Source organism: Rhopilema esculentum, chromosome 7 (genome assembly GCF_057945365.1).
Source record: "Rhopilema esculentum isolate cy_ngs chromosome 7, ASM5794536v1, whole genome shotgun sequence".
NCBI lineage: Eukaryota > Metazoa > Cnidaria > Scyphozoa > Rhizostomeae > Rhizostomatidae > Rhopilema > Rhopilema esculentum.
The window spans coordinates 5,383,506-5,405,832 of record NC_142821.1 but is presented as its reverse complement, the minus strand read 5'-3'; the positions used below and the strand labels follow the sequence as shown (position 1 = coordinate 5,405,832).

At 34.9% G+C, this 22,327-nt stretch overlaps 1 protein-coding gene across 5 annotated transcripts; it reads right to left on the bottom strand.

The window, feature by feature from the left end:
- Window positions 1–682: 682 nt before the first annotated feature.
- On the bottom strand, window positions 683–21,954 carry LOC135683060 (shaker-related potassium channel tsha2). Of its 5 annotated transcripts, none has more exons than XM_065198198.2 (3): window positions 21,720–21,954; window positions 3,630–4,845; window positions 683–3,084 (listed from the first exon to the last, which is right to left on the bottom strand). In XM_065198198.2, the coding sequence occupies exons 2-3, from the start codon at window positions 4,827–4,829 to the stop codon at window positions 2,689–2,691; spliced, it is 1,596 nt and encodes a 531-aa protein (XP_065054270.1). In that variant the 5' UTR covers window positions 4,830–4,845; window positions 21,720–21,954; the 3' UTR covers window positions 683–2,688. The 5 variants fall into 5 exon arrangements, with proteins under 5 accessions (XP_065054270.1, XP_065054269.1, XP_065054271.1 ...); XM_065198197.2 differs by lacking the exon at window positions 21,720–21,954 and adding an exon at window positions 18,737–21,708; XM_065198199.2 differs by lacking the exon at window positions 21,720–21,954 and adding an exon at window positions 14,902–18,640.
- Between the last annotated feature and the right edge of the window lie 373 nt (window positions 21,955–22,327).

Sequence of the window (22,327 nt, the reverse complement as noted above, 5' to 3'; positions counted from 1 at the left end):
TGGATAAATTCGAATTTGCAAAATGTACACGTATATACGCGTACAAAAAGCATACTTTTTATCAATATCAATAGCATTATCAATACCTTTTCTTGATGTGATACTGTCAACCTCAATTGAACCAAAAAACTAGCTTTCTCGTGGTTTAATTATACTTGGATAAACAGGCTCAAAGAGTTATAAATGGTGAAACTGTAAGCAACCTGCATATAAACTTTTTAATACCACAGGGATGCATACTTGGACTTTATATTTATTCCTGGGCTTTATGCTTTATATTTATTCCAATAAACTTATATTTAAATCCAGAAAGTTCAAACTTTATTAGGCAAACGACTAACTTTTAGATAGCAAATGCCCGAAAGTAACTGAATAGTTATTAGCCAAGCTTAATTCCTATTGACTTCGGAAATATAATCAGATCTTGGAAAAAGTGACAATTTAAGAAAATATTTTTATGATATTTTAGAGTCTTGATAAATGACAAATCAAAATTGAAGCAACATATTAAACTATCTATCTAAACTGTCTATTTAAACGAAAACGATTTGCTATGTTGAAAATGTTGTGCATTTTTCATGAAAGCAAGGCTCCATCGTGAATTTAGTCAGAATAAAATGGCAATTATACAATGGCGTAGACACTAACAGAAGACACAAGCAAAAAAGAAAAAAACGCAAAACTTGTTTCTCTTAATTGCAATTCATATTTACAATTACACATTTATGTTAATGCAGAAAAATTATAAGAAAAATTGCGGCCAACAAGTCATTACTAAGTGCTACATTGTCACCAACAAGATTTCTATAGGCTACAAATAATTTCTTGTCTGTTGCGTGCTTTATTACTGATGCCTGTAATAGCCTAATGTAGAAATATAATCTTGTAACAAAAATTTATATGCATCATTTCCAATAGGATCTTTCTACTATCCAAAGAGTATATTACGAATGCCAAAAAGGAGGAATAAATACGTTCTAAATCATACATTGCGAATTATACTTCTATCTAAACATTGTGAATTGGTGGCAGCTGCGTTTCACGGGCAGCCGTAGCAAATGATAAAGACCGTGAAAATAAATGAAGGACTTTACCCGAGTTTTTGCATCGTATACCGACCGATATACAAAATTTAATTTCTCGTGAAGCAGGACCGGAAGCTCTTTGCTTTTATTGAGCTCGTGATAAGTCTAATGGTACCTTGTGGACATGCGATAGTTGGCTACATCACAGGGCATTTTTTAAGAATTTTCCAGTGGTGGGGCATTTGAGAAAAGGGCATATAGATAAAGGAAGAATTTACAGATAAACAGGTTTTCAAAAATAGACTTTGTGAATTAGAAGGGGAATCACATATAGAAGCAGCAGTTCCAGGGGAAAATGAATTGAGATTTGAAACCTGTTCAATGAAGATTTCATCCACAAATATCTCAAACAAAGTAAAAAGTAAAAAAGTCACCGAATCATAGGGGCACTTAAGTGGTGGGGCAAACATATTCCACTGGTGGGGCAATGAAAGAGGCTGGTGGGGAATTTCCCCACTACTTTATATGTTAGAAAATGCCCTGCTACATCATACCGTCAAACCATTGATATTCGGCATAAATTACAAACACGAGAAGAGTTTTCCACTAAGACTAAGACCAACAAGATAATGTATATTTAGTATAAAGAAGATAACCAAAATGTAACGGAAGCATCCTGGACCATTAGAGTTTTCGTCAGTTCAGGGCTCCTGGTTATAAGACTTAAATACCATGAAGGCTTGGAGCCCTGTAGTCGTTTTTTACATTAGCATTAAATAAGAGGATTAAATAGACATTTTTCTTTAGAGCCAATAAAGTTTGGAGACCCTACAGTGGTTCGTTACGCCACTGTAGAGAACACATTTGAGATTGATGATAAGAATATGATATTTTTGTCAGCATATTTTTATAGAATTTTTTATCTCAACATGTAGTTATCAGCACATTGCAGGACAAGACATTGCATACCCACATCATACTCTCGTCCCAATGTTGCAGCACTTACACCACAGTAGAAATCTATTCTGCTTTGCTCCTGTAGGGGTTGCACTAGATGAGGTTTAAATGGCAGTGATCTTCTACTCAGATAGGTTTTAATTTGTCAATATCTTCTTCAAATTTTTGACTTTCCCACTTGCAATTTTAATGTGCAGTTTTTTTCATTAGAGCAGAGAGGCCTTTACTGTATGATGTTAACATTTCTTATTTGTAATGAAAGCTCTCCAGATGCTTTTTAGGGTATTAGTAAAAGAGTAATTGCCCCTCCAGGCAAAGTGGATTTTTTTCAAATCTGGCCTTTGACCCCTCTTTTGGAGTGAAGGCTCATGAAGTTTTTATGACTAGATTTTGTGTTTTGTTCTATTCATGATATCATAATCATTAAAGCCATAATGATTTGGTAAGTCTTGCGCACAGAAGTAAATGGTTAGACATGCAAACCGTTGGTCTCCTAAGGCATTTTAGAGACATTCATATCTTCAACTAATATCAAATTACTTGTTGCTTGAGCATGGTCGTCTTCAAATCAAAGGGAAACGACCACGCGCAAAATGTTTTATTTCTGTGTGAAAGAAACATATGTTTGCAAGCATACAGATGAAATCATAGTTTATAAGTCTCTATTTCGCCTCAGACTCCCAGTTAAACTGACAGCAAAAGAGCTCTAAAGACGCGTCTCACTGTCATCCTCTCTGTCCTTTTTTATTAGGTTCACCTGTACTGAATCTTCCTCTGCGTATTTTTCTTCATTTTCTTGGTCACTTTCTGCAATAATCGTATTAATGCTTTTTTCTTCAGCCAGAGCGTCCTCGGGGCGATTTTCAGGTTGTTTTGATAATTTCTCTTCGTTGTGCTCAATATTCGCTTGTCCGTTGGTATTAGACGTGACACTGAATTTTCGAACAATACTTGGCAGTCTCCTGAATTTATGAAAAATTGATTTCTCTTCCCCGGCTAGTGAAGAGTGAGCAGGTGAATTTGCAGGAAAGAAGTGAGGCTCTACTTTTGGTTCGCTTCTTTTCCTCTCTTTTTCCTCGAGCCTTGCTTGTCTGGCTTTCTCCTACAAGAACAAAATAACATAATTTATGCTTTATATGGCAGGGCTCACGCCGCGAATTTCAAGTTTGAGGGGCCAAATTCTATAAGTCGAGCTTGGATTTAGCGCTTCAAAACAGGGCCTCTCTGGAAATGATTTCGCTTACCAAAAGTGTAGTGGGCCATGGTCCCTCCGGCCCAGTAGCCCCTCTCCCCCCCCCCCCCGCTAGTGGCGTGAGCCCAGAATGGTACTTGATTTTTGCACAAAACCAAGCTTGCCTATTTACATTATTTATTGAAGAGATATGTATAAGCATATCTTGTTGCTAGCTTTAAACCTTAGCTATAAAACGGATTTAGTTGACAATGTAGCATGTCTGCCATGCTTCAATTTGTATTTGAACCACGCTCCTTAGTTCAGTCTAGCTCTCTGACATTTCTGGTTTTTCAAAGTTTCACAAGTGGCTTCGATTATAGAATTTTAATCTAAAAGGGATAACATTGAAAAGTTAAATCTTTTTGGTTAAAACTGTTTTTTTCTAAGAGGCATTTCCCTAACAGTAAACTCACCTCTTTGTAATAATGTTCAAAATTGCTAACTATAACAGGCACTGGCAAGGCAATTACAAGCACACCAGAAATGGCACACATTGCTCCAACAAGTTTTCCAATGAAAGTAACAGGTGTGATATCGCCATAACCCACGGTTGTCATGGTTACTACAGCCCACCAAAATGCATGCGGAATGCTGGGAAAATCTTTCGACAGGACTTGTGATTCAGCATAGTAAACGGCGCTTGAGAAGAGGATTACTCCAATAAACAAAAACAAAGCAAGCATGGCGAGTTCATGTAAACTTGCGTGTATGGTGTTGCCAAGAATATGAAGGCCACGAGAGTGCCTTGTCAGCTTGAATATACGAACGACGCGGATGACCCTGATCACACGCAGGACGTCGATGCCCCCTCCTTCATCAATTATAAGAGACAGGTAGAACGGAATGATTGACATTAGATCGATGACATTTATTGTTGATCTTATAAACTTTAGTTTGTGCTCTGCGGCTATCAGTCTTAGGAGATATTCCAGAGTGAACCAAACGTTGCAAAAGGTGTTTATGATATTCCATGTCAATGTCACCTTGGCTTTACGCTCTTTTGATTCAATTTGATTTGGGTCGAGCTGCGGCAAAGTTTCGATGCAAAATACTACGATCGAAATTAATATGACGAGAACCGAGAAAACAGCAATGCATTTTGCAATTATTGAAGAGTTTGGATGTTCAAACAATATCCAGATTTTTCTCAAAATTTTATTCTTAGGCAGTTCTTCCTCCTCGACTTTCTCAAGGCCGTTCTCATCTTCCTCGATGCCAAGAAGACTCTCTCCCAATTCAAAGAACAAGACTTCTTTTGTAAATAAACTTTCTGACACTTTTGCTGGACATTCTAATATCCCATTGCTTTGGTAATAGTACAATATTCCGCTGAACGCTGATCTGTTTCGATCAAAAAAATACTCCCCTGTCTTAGGATTGAGAAATGGCCTTCGTTTCGTTGGGTCACCCAAAAGCGTATCAGGAAATCTGGCCAACGTGTCTTCGAAGGTCTCGAATTTTTTACCGGCCACATTGATTACAACAAGGTTGCTTGACTGGGAAGCTCCTGTTTCTTTTGACATAGTATCTTCTTTTGTCAAATTTGACATTCTCGGGCGCTTGCATTTCAGATCCCTCAAATTTATGGATGACCTTCCAGTGATAAAAGCCATCTGATCGTTAGGTTTGCTAGACGAAAAATAAAAAAATGACTTTTATACAACTAATAAATTTGTAAACAAAAAATTAAAATTCCTTTCCAGTTTGATTTGAACATAAATATTAATGCCATACATTTCAACTTAGAACCACTGAATACTAATTACAATGTCTCTCTGTCAGTGCAAAATTAATTGTAATACTAGAATGCATTTTAATGGCGGTCTCTAAAGAAGTGCAAGTTGAAGTGTAATGAGACTGTGAGATTTGTCCCCTTTTTGCCCAATCAAATAAAATTGTCTACCTGTTAGCGCTCTCATTTTCTCAGTCGTATTGAAAATTTTAGCTAAACAAACTTTATAGCTCTTTCTCTTGATAAATAGGTTTGCATTTCAAGTACATGTATTACTATAATGACCTACGTATTACTAAAGCCTCTATAATGACCAGTGTTCTCGCTGATCTAGGAAAAGTGTATGATTTGCAATCCAGATAAAAAAGCAGGCTCGCCCTATTTTTTGAGAAATGCATTTTTTTTAATCAAGCCAAGGAAAAGGTTTATTATCAAATCCATGATCCCGTTGTATAAAGGCTGGTTTTCATGAAACGTATTTTGAAGGATTACGTCGAATCTATCGTATTTTACATTTCTATTTAGTATATTTTAAAGGGTTCATCGCATTCAAACTTATTTGTTTGGCTGCAGTTATTTTTGACTAATGAGAATCAAGTACTTGATAAGCGAGTATTATTCTTCGTCGCAATTTATCTCATTTTATCGCGATTCGTCCCATAGAATAGAAATTTCAAAAAGCTAATCAACTGACGAATAAAAATTGTGAGAACCCATTAATCTATATTCTCTTCACTAGTGAAGTTTATAGAAGGTATAGGATATAGAAAACTGGCCAATTTTACCCATCGCATAAAACAAATAAAATTGATCTTTCGCTCAAATCACGATAAACATATTTTCCAACCAATTTTTAAGGGTATAAGACCCTACATAAATTCCCTTGAAATCCTCTGCAACGACCACGCTAAAACACAAAGAAAAATTTGAGTAGATTGATCAGGTGATATCTATTCATCCTACCTCGCCCTATCTTATTGAAAATGCTTTAGAGAGTTAAGGATTCTATTAAGATATGCAAAATACGAAGGCCATACATTTTGTAAGGGGTCTGGCCAAGGGCTGCCTAGAATTCCAGTGTTAGTGATTTTGGTTGTAAAACCAATTAAATCTCTTTCATTGCAATGCTGATCAAGCTTGTTGAATAATATCTTATGGAGCAGGTGTGTTTACCACAGACATAGAACACTGCAAACGAAACTGTAACATAAGCCAGCTTTTTGGCTGCAGCATGATATACACACAATTCTGAAATGACTTTAGGATAAATGAGAACAAAAACGGACCAGCAACAGCATGGAGTATGACTGACTAGGCAAAGCAAGGCCACGAAAATTTTGTTCAATTTCCCCTTTTTTGATTTACTCTGAAAATTTTATTTCAGATTTTGATTATTTTATTTTTTACTTTTCAGTAATTTGATTTTTGGCTTTATATCTATAAAACTTTGTTCATATTGTTGCTTTTCAAGCTGTATATATGGAAGAAACTTGAACGCAGAGGAAGAAAGGTTTTTAAAGACATTGAAGTTAAGAACTGAAAAGAGCAAAATATTCTATAAAAAGCTTGGATTATATCAATTTCAATCAATTATTCAATATCAGAATATCAGAATGTTCCACTGACTGGAAAGTAAAATTCTTTTTCAGGAAAATGTAAGCTCTACATTCATATAAAATGTGAAGAAATATAGCGGGAAAGAAATCTTTATCTTGGTTTTCTCAAAATCACGGTTAAGATGCTGAAAGTGCCGTTTATCTTTTAATTTTTATATTTCATAAAAAATATTTGCTTTCTACAGGCCAGCTAAGAGTTACTCAGAAATAGAAAAACCAGGGGTGCTAGACACTGTTTGAAACTCGTGTCCTTAGTTAATTAGATTTTCATATCAGAAAGGCATAAACAGTTTTTTTATTCCCTTTAAACAAAGCTTCATTCCCAATTAAATTTTCTCTCAAATCAGAATAAACAATGAAGACCAAATCATGATGAATACAGCTTCTCGTAAGTCGTCACTTTCACTTTTTTGTGACTAAGAGTCAGGTCTCAGTGCACAGACGATAAAGAATTACCCTCCATCTTTGCCAAGGATCCGTATAAACTACGATTTCATTCACAAGAACGTTGATATTTATTAAAATGATGCGTAAAATTATGTGAGACTTTTGATCGTGTGTTCTACCATTGTGCTTTGCTTTATTCTCTGCCAGTGGTTCAAATGGTTCTTTTAACAAAAATGGAATTCAGATGTGATTTCTTACACCCTTTTTGCATCATACATAATTGAAAGCTGAGATAGATCATTCTTAAATTGATCTTTGACATGATCAATAATTCATAATTTTTTGAATTTTAATTAAAACCTTATTATCTTGGCCTATTTTGTCTTGTTTTTCGAAATTCAATTTTTCAAAAGGGGGATGTTCGAAATATTTTTGAAGTAAAAAGGTCCGAGAAGCCGATAAATATGAATAGACGTGGAATTTATCTCTGAATTTTCTTAAATGCAGAATAAATGGTTCATTAATATATTTAAAACTTACAATTTTATATAGGTCTCCATTCCGTGAGTTAAAGGTATTTATGGTGCTCTAATTGTTCTCAATTTTCTATGCTATTTTTGTGCATACTTATTATTCAAGCAATGTATTTCATAAAGTTCAATCAATACTCAATATAAACTATATATTTTACGCTTTGGGTAGAGAAGGACGGTTGCAAGTTGCAACTCTCACAGGACAGTTCTAAGTTGCAACTCTCGCAGAACGGTTCTAAGTTGCAACTCTCGCGCTTTACGCAGGACGGTTCTAAGTTGCAACTCTCGCGCTTTACGCAGGACGGTTCTAAGTTGCAACTCTCGCAAAACGGTTCTAAGTTGCAACTCTCGCGCTTTACGCAGGACGGATCTAAGTTGCAACTCTCGCAGAACGGTTCTAAGTTGCAACTCTCGCAAAACGGTTCTAAGTTGCAACTCTCACGCTTTACCCAGGACGGTTCTAAGTTGTAACTCTCGCAGAACGGTTCTTAGTTACAACTCTCAGTTTCAAGCTTAATGTGATCATTAGAAACTTTGCTATACGGAATTGAGCACTATATGATGCTGAGCACCAACAGTAAAACAGTATTGTTTAAAACCAGAGTGTTATTACATGTATGTCATGAAAAGCTTTTTAAAAATAACATATAGGTAGAATTCATTGCGTCAAAACTAGCTTCCAATCTAGCACGTTAAATAACTATAGCAACAATTTTTATCAATATATTTGTTTATTTACTTTAAAAACAAAGCCTGAAAAATTGTTTTGTTATCTTTTTCTTTGTATTTTGCTTTTCTTTTTAAACCTGATTTATTTATTTGCATTCAAAATTACCTATGTTAGCTCGTGTATCAAATTATTTGACAAACGAAGGTTGTTGCTTTCTTTCTAGCTAACTTTTTAAGATTAAACTTAAAAACAAAGAAATGTTACTACAGCAGGTATTAATTTGTATAATTTCTCTAAACAATTATTTGGCAAAATCCTCCAAGTTTAAAATATCGAATTCATATCAATGATCGTGCAAACTAATTTTTATTTGTAAGAGTTTATATTTGTAAATTGATACTGACACTGAATTAAGTATTACCAAAATATCTTCAAGTATTAAAACATTTAGCAATATTTACTCTATGTTTCCAGGAGTATTGCAAATTTGCAATTTTCCGCATGATTTTGAGGAATGCATTGCACATGAAAAAGCTAACTATACGCAAGTTGTCTTTAGATTCCAACAACTACATCTTGTAAATACATATATTTAATATGAACATCTACTACTTTCGATAAGATACCTTGAATCTGTTGCCGTCATGTTTAACTTAGCGTACTTAACATTGCTGTGATTGATCCCTTCACAAGTATCTTTATCCATTTTGCAGGACGAGTGATTTGATGACTCGTTTTTGGTATTCCACTTGATTTTCCAATCTTTCGTGCAAATCTTTTCTAAATATACGTGATATCTGCTTACTTGATTCCCTAGACCAAATCACTGCTATTCTTTTTCGTTTGAAGACACGTGTTTATCTAAATCACGACCTTATTTATCAAATCTGCAAGCTCTTTCTTCATGAATAAATTCATGAGCCTTTACCATAGATCAAAACTGTGCTGGGGGTCTACCTGTGTGTCTGCAGTTTCATTCAGAATCGCAATTGAATTCATGGCCAAGGGAAAATTTTTAATGGCTCTTTCAATCGACGGGCTTCCGAGATACAAAAGTCAAGAAATGACATTATCAAAATCCTGAAAATCTATCCGTTAAATTTTGAACTTTATAATTTTGGTCATTTGAAAATGTTCTGCACGGAGACACTCGAACAGCTATCAAGGTTCTATTTTCTATTTGATATCAAAACTTTTAATCTAAATGGAGTTAAAGCAACCGACTTCATGCATCCAATAAAAAGGCATGATTTGTTTTTTATTAAAACTGTAATCAATTTTTTTTTGTAATGAAAAGTCTGATTTACTTGTAGCTCACTTGTAAACAAAAAGAAAACTCTATTTTCTGCTGTTGTTACACCCTGTTTGATAAACAAAGCACGTGTTGCTTTAAGCGAGATAAGAATAAAGAATAACAATTGAGCGCAAATAGAAGGACTAAAGGAAAGCGGGTACAGTACTTGTAAAATTTTTCGACCCAACGTTTATCCGGACTTCAATTATCCGGTCCGTAAAGAATGTGAAAAACTATATGAAGGCTTGGAGCGTTTTCCTTGTTTTCCTTTTGAAATATTTTATGAGTATTAAGTAAATTAGCTTGCAATATTTGCTTATTAGAAAAAAACTTTCAAAACACTCATCTTGCTTATTAATCTTGGTTTCTGCCGTTCTTCGTTTATTTCCAATTATCTAGAATTTCGGATTATCCACGCGCATTTTGAAATCCCACACCTTGAGAAGGTCGGATAATTGAAAAAGTACTGTAACAGTAATCTGACCATAGTGTTGAAAATAACCGCCAAAGTAAAAAAGATGACGAATGGCTCAAACCCATATACATCTTGGGTTTGAATTTTTTTCTGGGCCATGTGTGTCTATGTGGGTCCCGCGTTTTTCTTTGGCACAATTAGACCCCCACATGATCTAATTACATTACATTGAGTTTCCGAGGAGGTTTTTGTTAACAAAAAGAGCGACGGGTTAACAATGTTCTGTTTTCGTGAAACAACGGGCTAGGTTTTCTGACACAGTAATGCCAGCAACGGCACAAAGCAAACAGTGCTGAAGTCACTAGCACATATAGGATGGTGCTTGTGAAAGATGGCAAATCAGATTCTCGAATATTGTGTAAATCAGAAACCAGCTTCAGGGTCTTCAGCTTATGAGTTTTACATAACATGACTTGCTACCTTTCTTATCACGTATTGATATAACCCTGTCATGCACTGCACTCATAGTCAGGATCGTTGGCAACGATCTCAACGATCAGTGGGGCCAATTTAAAAGCACCCTACACGTCATACGACCGTTCAGAGTTAACAATATGCTTCGCAGAGCGTTTATGTTCGAGAAAACATTGCAATTGAGCCTTACGTTGCCAATCGGGTACGTAATAATAGGTCCACTGAGTAGTCCAACCGACGGGAAAATTAAATGGCCTGCGAAATGCGTCAGGGCAAAGTGCCTTTAAGCAGCTCTATAGGTTAATTAGGTTATGTTGTGGGTGGAAACTCAATTGAAAAATACAGACCATAGCTCTATAGAATACATTGTAAATGTATTGTCGTTATATCTTGTTGTGATCAAGTTATCTATGTATCTTATTATCAATTATTATACCTATATTTGTGAGGAAATAACGGAAACCTGATTGAAAAATACTCTTGCACCAAGTGAAAAATTTCTTTATATTCCTTCTTTAATATGAGGCTTTTCTCAATGTTTGCACGAAACGCCATTTAACGACCTAAATTGCCACTTTTTGCGACTTCTTACCCTTTAAGTTTCTTAACCTCCTTTTAAAAAGAAAAAGTTATGCGGAATGGAGGTTCAAGAAGAAAACACTGCCTAAAGGCATTCCCCGTTTCACTGATAAGATGTGATGATTAGCAGGCTTAATGGCTAAAGATTTTCGTAAATAATTGCAGAGATTTGAACAAAATGACCATTTCAGCTGTCAATTATTTACAAATTAAAATTTAATCACCATAGTAGGCTGCAGAAGTCATGCAGTCATATGTTGGATAAAGCACGATTTGACCAAAGCTCATTAGCATAAGAATCTTTGTTAGAAATACCTACTATAAATTAAATTTATGGAAAAATACTGATATGGGAATGTAAATCATCTGTGACTTCTCGCAAATAAGTTATATGTTTGCATAGATTTTTTATGCTCAAAAACATTGTTGTCTCTTTTTCCATTTTGTCTACCGATCAATGCGTTACAATTTTTAAAGGCCTTTAATGCTGTTTGACACAGCTTAAGTCTTATCTCCAGGGAAGCTCCAGCACATTTTGGAGTGGAGAGGTGGCTCTAGAAGAGTTGGAAAACATCTATGATCGTTTGCTGCTCTAAGCCTTAAAAAACTATGAGGGGGATATCCTACTGTCTCCATCCAGCGAATTTTATCACATTCAAAAATATATCTAAGCGTTTTGTGCGTTGAATAGGGGCACACAGGCATAAGAACAAAAAACAGTAGGGGGCTATAGCCCCTAACAAACACAATTTGTTGGAATGTTTTGAAACTTTTTGCGACGTTGTCAGAATTTTTAGAAAGATGTAGCCTTTAGCCCACCCTCCAAAAATTAGAATCAACCGACACTGCGTCCTCGACGTCAAATACAATTCAATGCAATTAAATTTCTATGCAATTTGCACGAGGAAAATGTTGTTCATATTTGATAATATTTCTTAGCATGTGACCCTGCGACGTTCTTTAATAGAGCATTACAGCAAGGCATCATTGTAGTTGGAAAACCAAACTAGCTTCGCATCAACACAGTGTTGAGTCTTATTAACCACACAGTAAAATGAAACAATAAACGATCATGTTGTACATAAGCAAATATTATTATGGAAGGAACCCAAGAATATTCATTGACTAGGCTTTTGTTCAGTATATTACAGCATGTAGTATTCAGTATGTGCCTCATTCAACATAAAAACTGTATATGTTTCCATGTCTCCCTAACCTCACAAGTACATCACGCGTTTTGAATTTTTCGCTTTATTCCTTTACACACATCAGGCTGCTTTCTTATCAATTGAAAATCAAATATTACTATAAAACTTTTTCAGGACGCACTTTGCCTCATTCTTTGTCAAAATTCAAAGCGAATTGTAATTGAAAAATTTCATCGAATAAAGGGTAACTCACAAGCATCACATTTGCCTTTGTTCAGATCACTTTGAAATTTCATATGACGGCGATGCTTGATGTTTCACTTGATGAATATGACAATGAAGCATTTTTATATAAGACTGGGCAGCAGGCATTAAAGATTTATTAAACCATCTGTAGCCTTGGTTAATAATCAAGGTTCTTTTCTACGTTAATTCAGGCTGCGGTACGATTTACTAAGCTAAGACCCTGAGAGGCTCAATCCAATGAATTCGAACACACCAGGCTGTTACTTGGTATCGTACATTTTGTCACTCGTTGCTGTATGCTCCTGGTCACGGGAGCAGTTTTCGCAAGGAACATGTTTTCAAAACCTTTTGAAACTATATAGTGTTTGCAGAATCTGGACATTGTACTGAAAAGTTGATGAAAACAGCGTTACAAGACAAACCAACTAAAAAGAGTTTTGACATATATCAAAATTCATAATCACAACTTTGAGTCGTGAATTTTTTGCGAGCAAGTCACCAGGGGCACTATGTTATCCGAAAAATACAAGATAAGGGCAGAAGAATATACATCGAGTTTTATGATCTAATTGCCATTTAAAAGCTTCACAGCCTACGAGATAGTTATGCCAAGCATAAGATCATCAATGTAGCCTTGCGGCTCTTCTAGTTTCTGGCACACGTGACTTCAAATCCTTAATATCCAGGAATTTTTATCAGTTTTGCTGATTTTTTAACAGCCTCATTAGGCCATCCGCTGTTAAATCTGTAAAAACTAAAACCTTGTTCTAATCTAAAGGATGGCGGGCAAAGCACCTGAAGAACGTAATAAGGAGCAATGTGCTCCGCTTACTCTTCAGAATGACAACTATCTTTTAAATTTCTCCCAATATCCCATTCCCTCACCGTCTAAAATCGTTTTTTTAGATTTCGTAGTTCAAACGGAAACTGAGTTCTACTCCCCTAGAACGGTAAGGTTGAACAATAGTAATAGCAGTTTAGATCGAACAATAAGTTTAAAATCTTCTTTAAAGAATGGAAAAGTACGTCTTACAGTACTTGCTGTTATAGCTTGATTGATGGTACACAGTCACCTAATGAAAGAATCCTGACATTTAAGGGTATTTTCCGAACTTGTGACGTCTGAATCGTTGTTTTCGTGTTGCAGCATCTTCTGGACTATCTGTCCCTTAGAGATTTTCAGAACATTTCGTATTTCCCATGGCCATAGTTACCAGAACAGATACATTTAAGCCAAATCTTCAGACGCAGGAAGACATCTAGCAGCATCCTGTCAGGGACTTGTTTGACTCCTATTTAATTCTCTCCTATTTAATTTGTCTTTCATTGTTCTTGTTTTGTTTCGTCAATGTAGTTTGTCCTTGTTTTTGTTTTAACATCCAAATTGTAAATGTCTTAAATTATTAGTAATCTGTAACATGTAATTTGCAACATTTAATGCAACCTTAATTTGAATCAAAAATGTTTAATGTAATGGCCACAGGGTTGCTATGTATTTCCATGCTCCCTGTGGTATCGTCTTGTAGTTGTCTGTTTTGTAAAATTTTATGAGAATATAAAAAAAAAAAAAAAAAACTTGTTTGATTCAATCACAGAAATAAAACAGGAATGAACTGCAAACTTTCTCATGATCCTATCAGCCAAAATTACAATACTTTGCTCAAATCTTGCTTTCATTGAAGATCGAACAATGTTTAGAAAAACATTTAGCCGTAAACTAAAAAAGTGGTTAGTTGTTTGTTGCAAGACAAATTATTTTCATCTACAAAGACCATGAGTTTATAATTCATTTGAAAATACGAACTTGCAATCATGCTAAACCACTGTTACGGAAGGGCGATTAATTGCTGCTGAGTACAACGAGATAACAACTACACACGATTAAGGCCGTTAATTTGCTTAGGTTTGCAGCCTCTATTTGTTGTCCTACCCATAAAGTATTAATGCGATGACTTTTAGGAAAAAGCTCGACTTTCTTTTGCATAAATTTTGCATCCAGCTAGAAAGCGAGCTTTAGGAAAAGTATTTCCAAATATAGGTATCCTATTCTAGATACCCTTGATTGTCAAATAGGTCTTGCTACATAGTATTGAATTACGTTGGGCATCCATAAAACAAATTTTATTGGGCAGGGCAACAGATTCATGACAAATTCTGTAAATATCTTAAAAAGCTGTAAATATGCAAATGTCCTTACAAGTCTAAGTTATTTTCGTTCAAACCAATAAAGCAGATGTGCGCAATTGACATTTTATCTACATCAAAACCATTGCAAAAGATAAGGCCTTCAGAAATAGCTGTTTACATGATACTAAGTTGTTTTTAGAAGAGATCAGTTTTATGAACAGTGTCCTTCAGTTGCTGTTACACTGAATAAGTAAATTATTACAACAAAAAGCCTTTGCAAGAAGCAATATCTCGAGAAAAAATGTACTCAATTTTTTCAAATGCTTGCTAAAAAGCTTTGCAAAAATTGTGAGCGGTAGAGCTAGCATTTACCGAAACAACACGTCATTTTTCATAAATTAAAAGTTTCTAAAAGAAGTGTTTCGTAAAAAACTAGATAAATTTGAATTGCACAGTATTCATACCCGTTGTAATTCCACTAAATCAGGAAGAAACTATTGCATAATACTGTTTCGTAAATCCAGATTTTCCTTTCTGTATCAAAACATCACCTCGACTTTTTAAACAATCTCGGCGTTGCACACGATAAATCTAGGACCTGTCCCCAAGCTTCATTCTCGAGAGCTTTTCAACGCTGTTGCGCCTATGCAATTTGATAGAGCGAAGGCAGCTGTAAACTTCAAAATACGCTGCTCTTTCTTGAAAAATATGCCGACGTTCGTTGACCCAAAATGTAATTTCGCACCACAGCCTAAAAACACACAAGACCACCTGATTCAATGACCTAGCAAAGCCACCAACTTGGAACTAGAGGCTTCAAATGCAACTATTGCAATTTGAACGACTGATATTTTCTAGGCAAAAACAGCTGATGTAATCAGACATCTTCGTTCGTCCTTGCTTTGTTTTGCCACTTAATAAGCAAAGACATCGCATACTGCTTCATTTAGCTTATCACAACCTTAAATAAACATGGAGAGATAAGATTAAAATAACAAAGGTAGGCAACGGGTATCAGTGATGATAACATCCAAAACTTTAGAGATTTGTCTTTGGTGATACATTTTTCCTCTAACAGATATCTTTAAGCTTGTTTTATAAATGTACTGATTAGTTTCAGTGATACAGCATTATGAACTCCACAAAGGATCTTCTTTTTTGTTAGTCTTAGAATTTGCTCTTCTTGATTCCTGCTGAAGTGTGTTTCGCCATTGAAAATCTTTAATTTTAATGAATAGATATGCTTTTAAGGCAGCGTTTAACACAGATGTGTTGCGATGCTGATGTACTCATCGAACCCTGTGTATAGTACGCCAAAACAGCTAAGCTGGTTTTTATTAATGGCATGAGCAGATATTTCAATTTTTATGACGTAATGTAAATGTTCAGGCTGCCATGTAAATGCAGCAATATTTTACACAGGGTTTCGATGCTTGAAGTATAAATAAAGACATTCGTGCTAAGGCCAAATCGTTTCTAAGCACTAAAGTCAGTGCACATTTATATACGAATAATGAACGTCCTTGTGTAGCTCGTTTGCTTAACAATTCCAACTTTTTCTCACACACAAAAAGTAAAGAGATTGACACATATCATAGGGATTTATGCAGAGCTATCAGTTTAAGGAGAGTCGTTTATGATTTCTGTTAATGGTAAAAATTTCACTTCTTACTGTTGATTTACTGTGAAAATTCGATCCTCGGCTAAAAAACTACTGAGCTTACCATTAAACATCTATGGCTAAGAACTGGAACTGTGATCGCTATTGGGCCGGGACGGTGTGTTTTCCGGAAGTTTAACAAAGAAGCTTTCTTTAATTGAACGATCTTCTTGGTCTCCATCATACATGAAATTTCTACTAGGCCCTTCTTTGCTATAGATTGATTCTGAAGTCAGAGTCTTTTATATAAGTGATCTACTAGTCCTGGTTTTCGTCCTCGTTGACACTTCTCTGCTACATCCAAGTTGAAATATGTTTTTTTCAGCCGATAATATCAAGGAGTAAGAGATAATCTTAGGGAGTAAGAGGTAAAGATTAGTAAAGAGAGGATAAGATCAAGGTTGTTGATTTTTTTTTGCATTAAGACAAATTATGAGAATCTGAGAAGCAGGGAAAGGGTATAGCAATCTGAAATTTACAAGATCTTGGTAGGAAGGATGAGTTGTGGGGCAGAGTTTGTGAATTTTAGAAAGAGGCTTGGGAAGGGTGAGCATTGAAAGAGTATCTGTTATTACATACATATCTCAGGGAACCAAGGACCGTATCTCTGACATTCTTGGATCAATGTCTGTGGGATCATTAAAACGATTTCAATGCAACAAAGAAACATAAAAGAAGCTTTTGCGGCAAAAATTCACAACTGCCTTCCTGCGCCTGCACGCACGCGCACGCTGAACTTCCTTCAACATTTGGCAGAACGGATTAAAAATGCCCGGCAACATCTGAGTATCAAGGAATATAATTTTGAAATTTCCTCTGACATTTCCTGACAAAGGCCAAACCGCGTTGAGGTTATAAATGAATAAGATTCCTCAGATTGCAAAATGTACATGCTTTATGTTGCTATCCTAATTCAAGAAATACTACTGGTACCGAATGGATCAAAACGTATTGCGCTGACCATTTGAATTTCCTATTGGTTGGATTACACAATAGACCTATTGTTACGTACCCAATCGGCTAATTCCCAATGTTTTCTCGATTATAAACGCGCACGAAACCATTTGTTATCTCTGAATGGTCGACTCACGGGACATAGCGTCTTTAACTCTAAAGGGCTGCATTTTTAAACAAAGAATGAGGCAGAGTATGTAATAACACTGAATGTTCTTACAATGTTTTCTTCAGTTTTGTAATGATCAGATAACATTGTACTCCAAAACAGATGCAGCTAAGGCCAACTTTGGCCTTGGTTTAAATTTCGTTTCGTGTACCTGCAAACCATTGCTGATGTTTTTCTTGTGTTATCTGCTGTTGTAAACATTGTTCTATGATGGAAATTTTTATATCTTGTAGCTAAATTTAGCTTAACAAAATTAATTCATGCTAAGCCCAGGTTTCAATGAAAGTTTGAATTGTTTGGTCGATCAAATTGCGGCAAAAACTAAAAGCACAACTTCTTTGCAAATACCGCACCATTTTTGTGAAGCACCATTTTGGTGTTAAGCTGAATCAAATAAATGTTCTTCTTCGAAATTGTCATACGCAAATTTAAGTTGTGGAACGATTCTTTTAGTCACGAATTCAGTAATAAATGCCTTGTATATTGTGATCCTTCTATTCAACTGCTAACTACCTGGTTTTGTCTGACAAAATACTTTGCTTTGGAAAATTAACTAGGGCTGATATATTTAGAGACCTTAATAATTGCAGAAAATATCTGCCTTATAATTTGGTAAGCAGACATCACCTCTCAAACTTAGCGTTTACTGACAATTTTACTTTTTGTTAGTCACTTAAATGTTGCAGGTCATTTTGAAACAGTAAACAATGTACCATGCTTCGGCATTGATCAAATCATAAATCAAATTATCGATAAATTTGCAAGATTATTGATTATAAATTGGCAATCCATGGAAGAAGTTCGTATTTTTGGCTGCATTAGTACATGTATAAAATTTTGAAGAAGAAAATTCTTCTCACCAAAGGATTAATTCTTCTCCATCTTTTGAAGAGTTCATAGTGTGTTCATCTTTTTACAGAATGTTTTTTATTCAGCATTATCTTACAGAAAGTTTTAGCGATATCGTCATCATACCGTTATAACCAAGAGAAAGTTGCAATTGATAAACACATATGTGACTCTTACATTAAGCAATTATAAGAGAAAATGAAAAAATAATTACCAACGGACAAACTGAAGAATGTTTCTTATAAGATAGAAACGTTCCTAGAGGATGTTTCTAGTGTCTAATAAGATACAAATCATAAGAAACTTAACCGAAATGTGGGATATACATCATTGACTCAAAAGAAATCCCGAAGAGCATCAAGTTGTACTTGCTTTTTTAAAGAAAACATCATCAACGTATCAGTATTACCAATGTTTTGATATCAATATTTTTGGAAGAAAATCTTATAGCAAAATAGGTTTGTTGACAATTATCTACCTTATATGGCCTAAACCAGCTAGATAAACGAACAATAACGTTTGAATATCAATATTTTTGGAAGAATATTTGATAGTAAAATGGGTTTGTTGGCAATATTTTTATATGCCCTAAACCAGCTGGGATTAAGAAAGAAATACACTCAATTATAGTTTCCAAACTAGTGGAGAATTGAAAATATTTGCTTACGTCTTTCGTGCGATATTCTGCAGCATCTCAAAGAGCTACCTTGCAAGTACTTTCTATCGTCCTTTCTTCTCTATCGCGAAAATTTTCTATCGTCCTTTCTGCTTTGGGTTGCTTTGTCATCATAGCTGCTTTCAATTGTGGTTTTCTTCAATTAATCCGTGAAATGCTAAGCGTCAAAATTCGCTAATACTAATCAAGGCAATAATGCTCTATAACATTCTTGCATAGCTTTGAAAACCCTTAAAAGCTGAAATCGCATACTCTTCTGAAAATTTGGGCTCTTTATTTTTACAAGTATTGTTGTTACTGACATAAAACCTTTATTTTCATGTTTTGTTGATATTCCATGTGTATTTTCTCATTTCATGTCAATTTTCTTGTAAACGTGTGCATACCTCTTTTAGTTATGATTTTTTTTCTGAAGCGATTGTTTCAAGACAATCATTTTGAAATTATTTGGTAGACATAGCGTTTAATGTTTGAATAGAAATTCACCTTGTTTCCCTTTCTCGCAGTTCTTTCGTGAGCAATTTTTCAAAAAGAGTTTCTTTGCTCTTCTTGCAAGGACAAATTAACATAGAAAACATTTGCAGAATAACCACAGTTGTTTATAATAACGCAGTATTGTTGCTTAGCAGGATGCTTAGAAATGTTGTTTTTCAGAGCTATCGATTGGTGACGAGGCAGAATTCAATGTAAGAAAATCCTAGGTAATGAGTGAAGAGGACAAGAGACGTTTGCAGATAAAATCGAGTCCTAGATGTTTAAATGCAGTCAGTTCGCAACAGTGGAAAGACATTCACTTCATTTGATATTTCATAGTGATGTTAGTGTCTGAGTTGGGTCTTTCTTTAGGAAAAGACGACAGCTGTTGCCTTGAGTTCAAATACATAGAAACACTCTTTGTGTTCCAGATTTGAGATCCCATCTACATATTGCTGTACAATGATGGAAAAGTACACTTTGAAATGGTATTTCATAAAGCCAGATAAGCCAATTCCCAAGATTAGTATAAACATATATAAAGAGTTTAAAAATGAATTATTTTTATGTTGGTTTTGCTCATTAAATCAGAAGCAAAGTAGGTTCTCAATATGTGTGTACTTGAGAACTTAGCTGATCTAATGTTTTGTAGTTATTAGACAACGATCAACTTTTTGATTATGTCAGTTCAGTACTAGCCCTGGCAAACAGATGACAGTTCTTAAAATAATTATCAAATAAAATGCATAAGTAGATCAAAAGCGGGAAGCAAAGCAAGTTTATTTGTATCGAATATAATTTGGCAAATTTCCATGATTTCGAAATTGAAGTTTAAATAGTATTTCTCAAAATTTCTATTTATTTCCATTTATAATTCTTAAAGAAACTAAAATCTCATTTGGTATCATTGCATTGGCAAATAATTTCTGAACCCATTGTAAACACATTCGACTACCACATCTAAAGGCTGGATTCAAACACTATTGACTGGTATGATCAGAACATTTGCAGTATGTTAGACGTATGATTTATTCTTCCTTTAACTATACAATATGCCTTGTTATTAATCATATCTCTAATTGCTTCTTTTCACCTTTAAGCGCCCATGCAATGGAAGTAGAATTGGTAGCCTCTATATAATTTCAGTACCTTTTGTATCATTAACTACGAAGAAGATAGCTCAAAATGATACCAGCAATTCTTCTTTCTGGATATTTTGAATCAATGTTATTACTATAAGCCAGACCGGTAAACCGTTATTTTCAAGCTTTATGTATGGTTTTATTCGGCGTAAATTATTCTCTTAAGATTTTCAATCGTTGATCATTTTTAGTGGGCACCTTGATTTGCTGAATAGCTCACTATAATCAAATTTCACTTATAAACGGAGTTGGAAACATAATTCTGCATGAGAGAGCCGTCATAATATTCAAGACGCAATGCCAGGAAAATTAGCAGTTTCCTTGACATGAAAATTTAAACCTTTGTAAAGGGTTGTTCCATGGACATATGCATGAGCTTTTTAAACAGTGCAAGATACTCGTATAATTTTATCTAAGTAAACAAAAATAAAACAGGTTTCCTAAATGATCATGGTTTCCTGAACGAAAATGCGATATGAGATAATGAAAGCACCTAGCTTTGAGATATTAATTGTATTATGGCTTAAATCTTTTGCATTCTTAAATTTGCCGCCAAGCGAAAGAACTTGTTTACCTCTGAACAATTGATGTTACATCGCTCGTTGTCACAGTAACTTTACAAAGCTATTTAAGCTTTTGAACCGAATCCTTTGACCATTGTGTTCAAGACTAGCTATGTATGATGAAATTTAATAACAGCTTCAGGTTTTTCTACCTGCGCTCGTAAAAATTGCAGTAGCTGGAGTTTTGATTTATAAAAAAAACAAAGAATGCTTTGCTAGATCCAAGCAAATACGTTATCTTTACAGCTATAGTCAACGGCTTTTATTGATATTCAGATCAGACTGAAGCCGCTTTCTTTCTTATAAATAGACATGTTTTACGTAAAGAATTTTGTAGTTTATGTTCATATTTTGAAGTTTTTTGTATATTAGATCTTAAGATTCCGAGTGTTTTGAAGCCTGAAAACTCACGCATTATTGTGACAATCGCTTAATTAATGAGCCTTGTCACAATACAGTTTGATAGAGGTGAGCTAATACAGTTACAAGGAAATGACTTTAGCTGCATGTTTTTAAATGCAAATTGCTTTGTTTAAAACCAAGCTGCATGTCCATTGATGCTCACATATTTCATTTACTTCAATACATAATTTCTTTGCAAGTATATTTATTCTATAAAAAACCTCCGACATTTCGATCTTTTTGTATTTGATTTAATGTAGCTTACATTATCGAATTCATTATAATATCTCAATTCACTTTTGCTGCTTTTTGCAGATTTACTTACATTTAAATACCATTGCCTGACACAAGTATTTCATGTCAAACTCGTGAGCTTTTCTGAAAAATACTTACCTCCCATTTTGAGAAAACTTCCCGTCTCGGCTGCAGTCATACCTTGAATGTTCTTCAGCAGGTTTTCGTTTCCTATATAAAAGAAATCTCTAGGACGGATCTCAGCACTTTGACAGAGTAACTATAAGTTCAAAAACATAGCGTAAAAGTGCCTGCTGAAAATTAATTTTTCACGCTTAATCCTGGCTTTGCAAACTGACTCAGTTATCAGTTAATGCTTTGCATTCGAATACGGTGACTGGTGTCTTCCAGCCTAAAACATCTATCCCTTTAATTAGACAGTTCATTGTCTCAACTAGTGCAGGTGCATGCAGTACAATAGTAGAACAATTTCACAGCAGTTTACGTGAAACTCAATTTGCTAAGTTATGCCTCTCTATTCATGTCATATATGTTTTCAAAATTCCATCCGAATTTCATAACCAATTTTCAGCAAGACGAGAACACATCAATTAAAGAACAATGCATGCTTTTAAAGTCAATTGCAGCTGTAGCCTGCAAGATCTTTCGACAACTGATCTGCATTACAATCGATGAGGTTGTGATTGAGACGAATTAAAAACTGGATTCTTGGAGACAAGAAGTTCTAATCTAACATACGATGTTTT

Bases quoted from the DNA above. Each gene is read 5' to 3' on its own strand.
- LOC135683060 (XM_065198196.2), bottom strand. From the start codon at position 8,860: ATGGATAAAGATACTTGTGAAGGGATCAATCACAGCAATGTTAAGTAC. The intron at 4,846-8,780 runs GTATCTTATCGA...TTTTTCGTCTAG, and splicing joins ATGACGGCAACAGATTCAAG to CAAACCTAACGATCAGATGG. The intron at 3,085-3,629 runs GTGAGTTTACTG...TTGTTCTTGTAG, and splicing joins TTGAACATTATTACAAAGAG to GAGAAAGCCAGACAAGCAAG.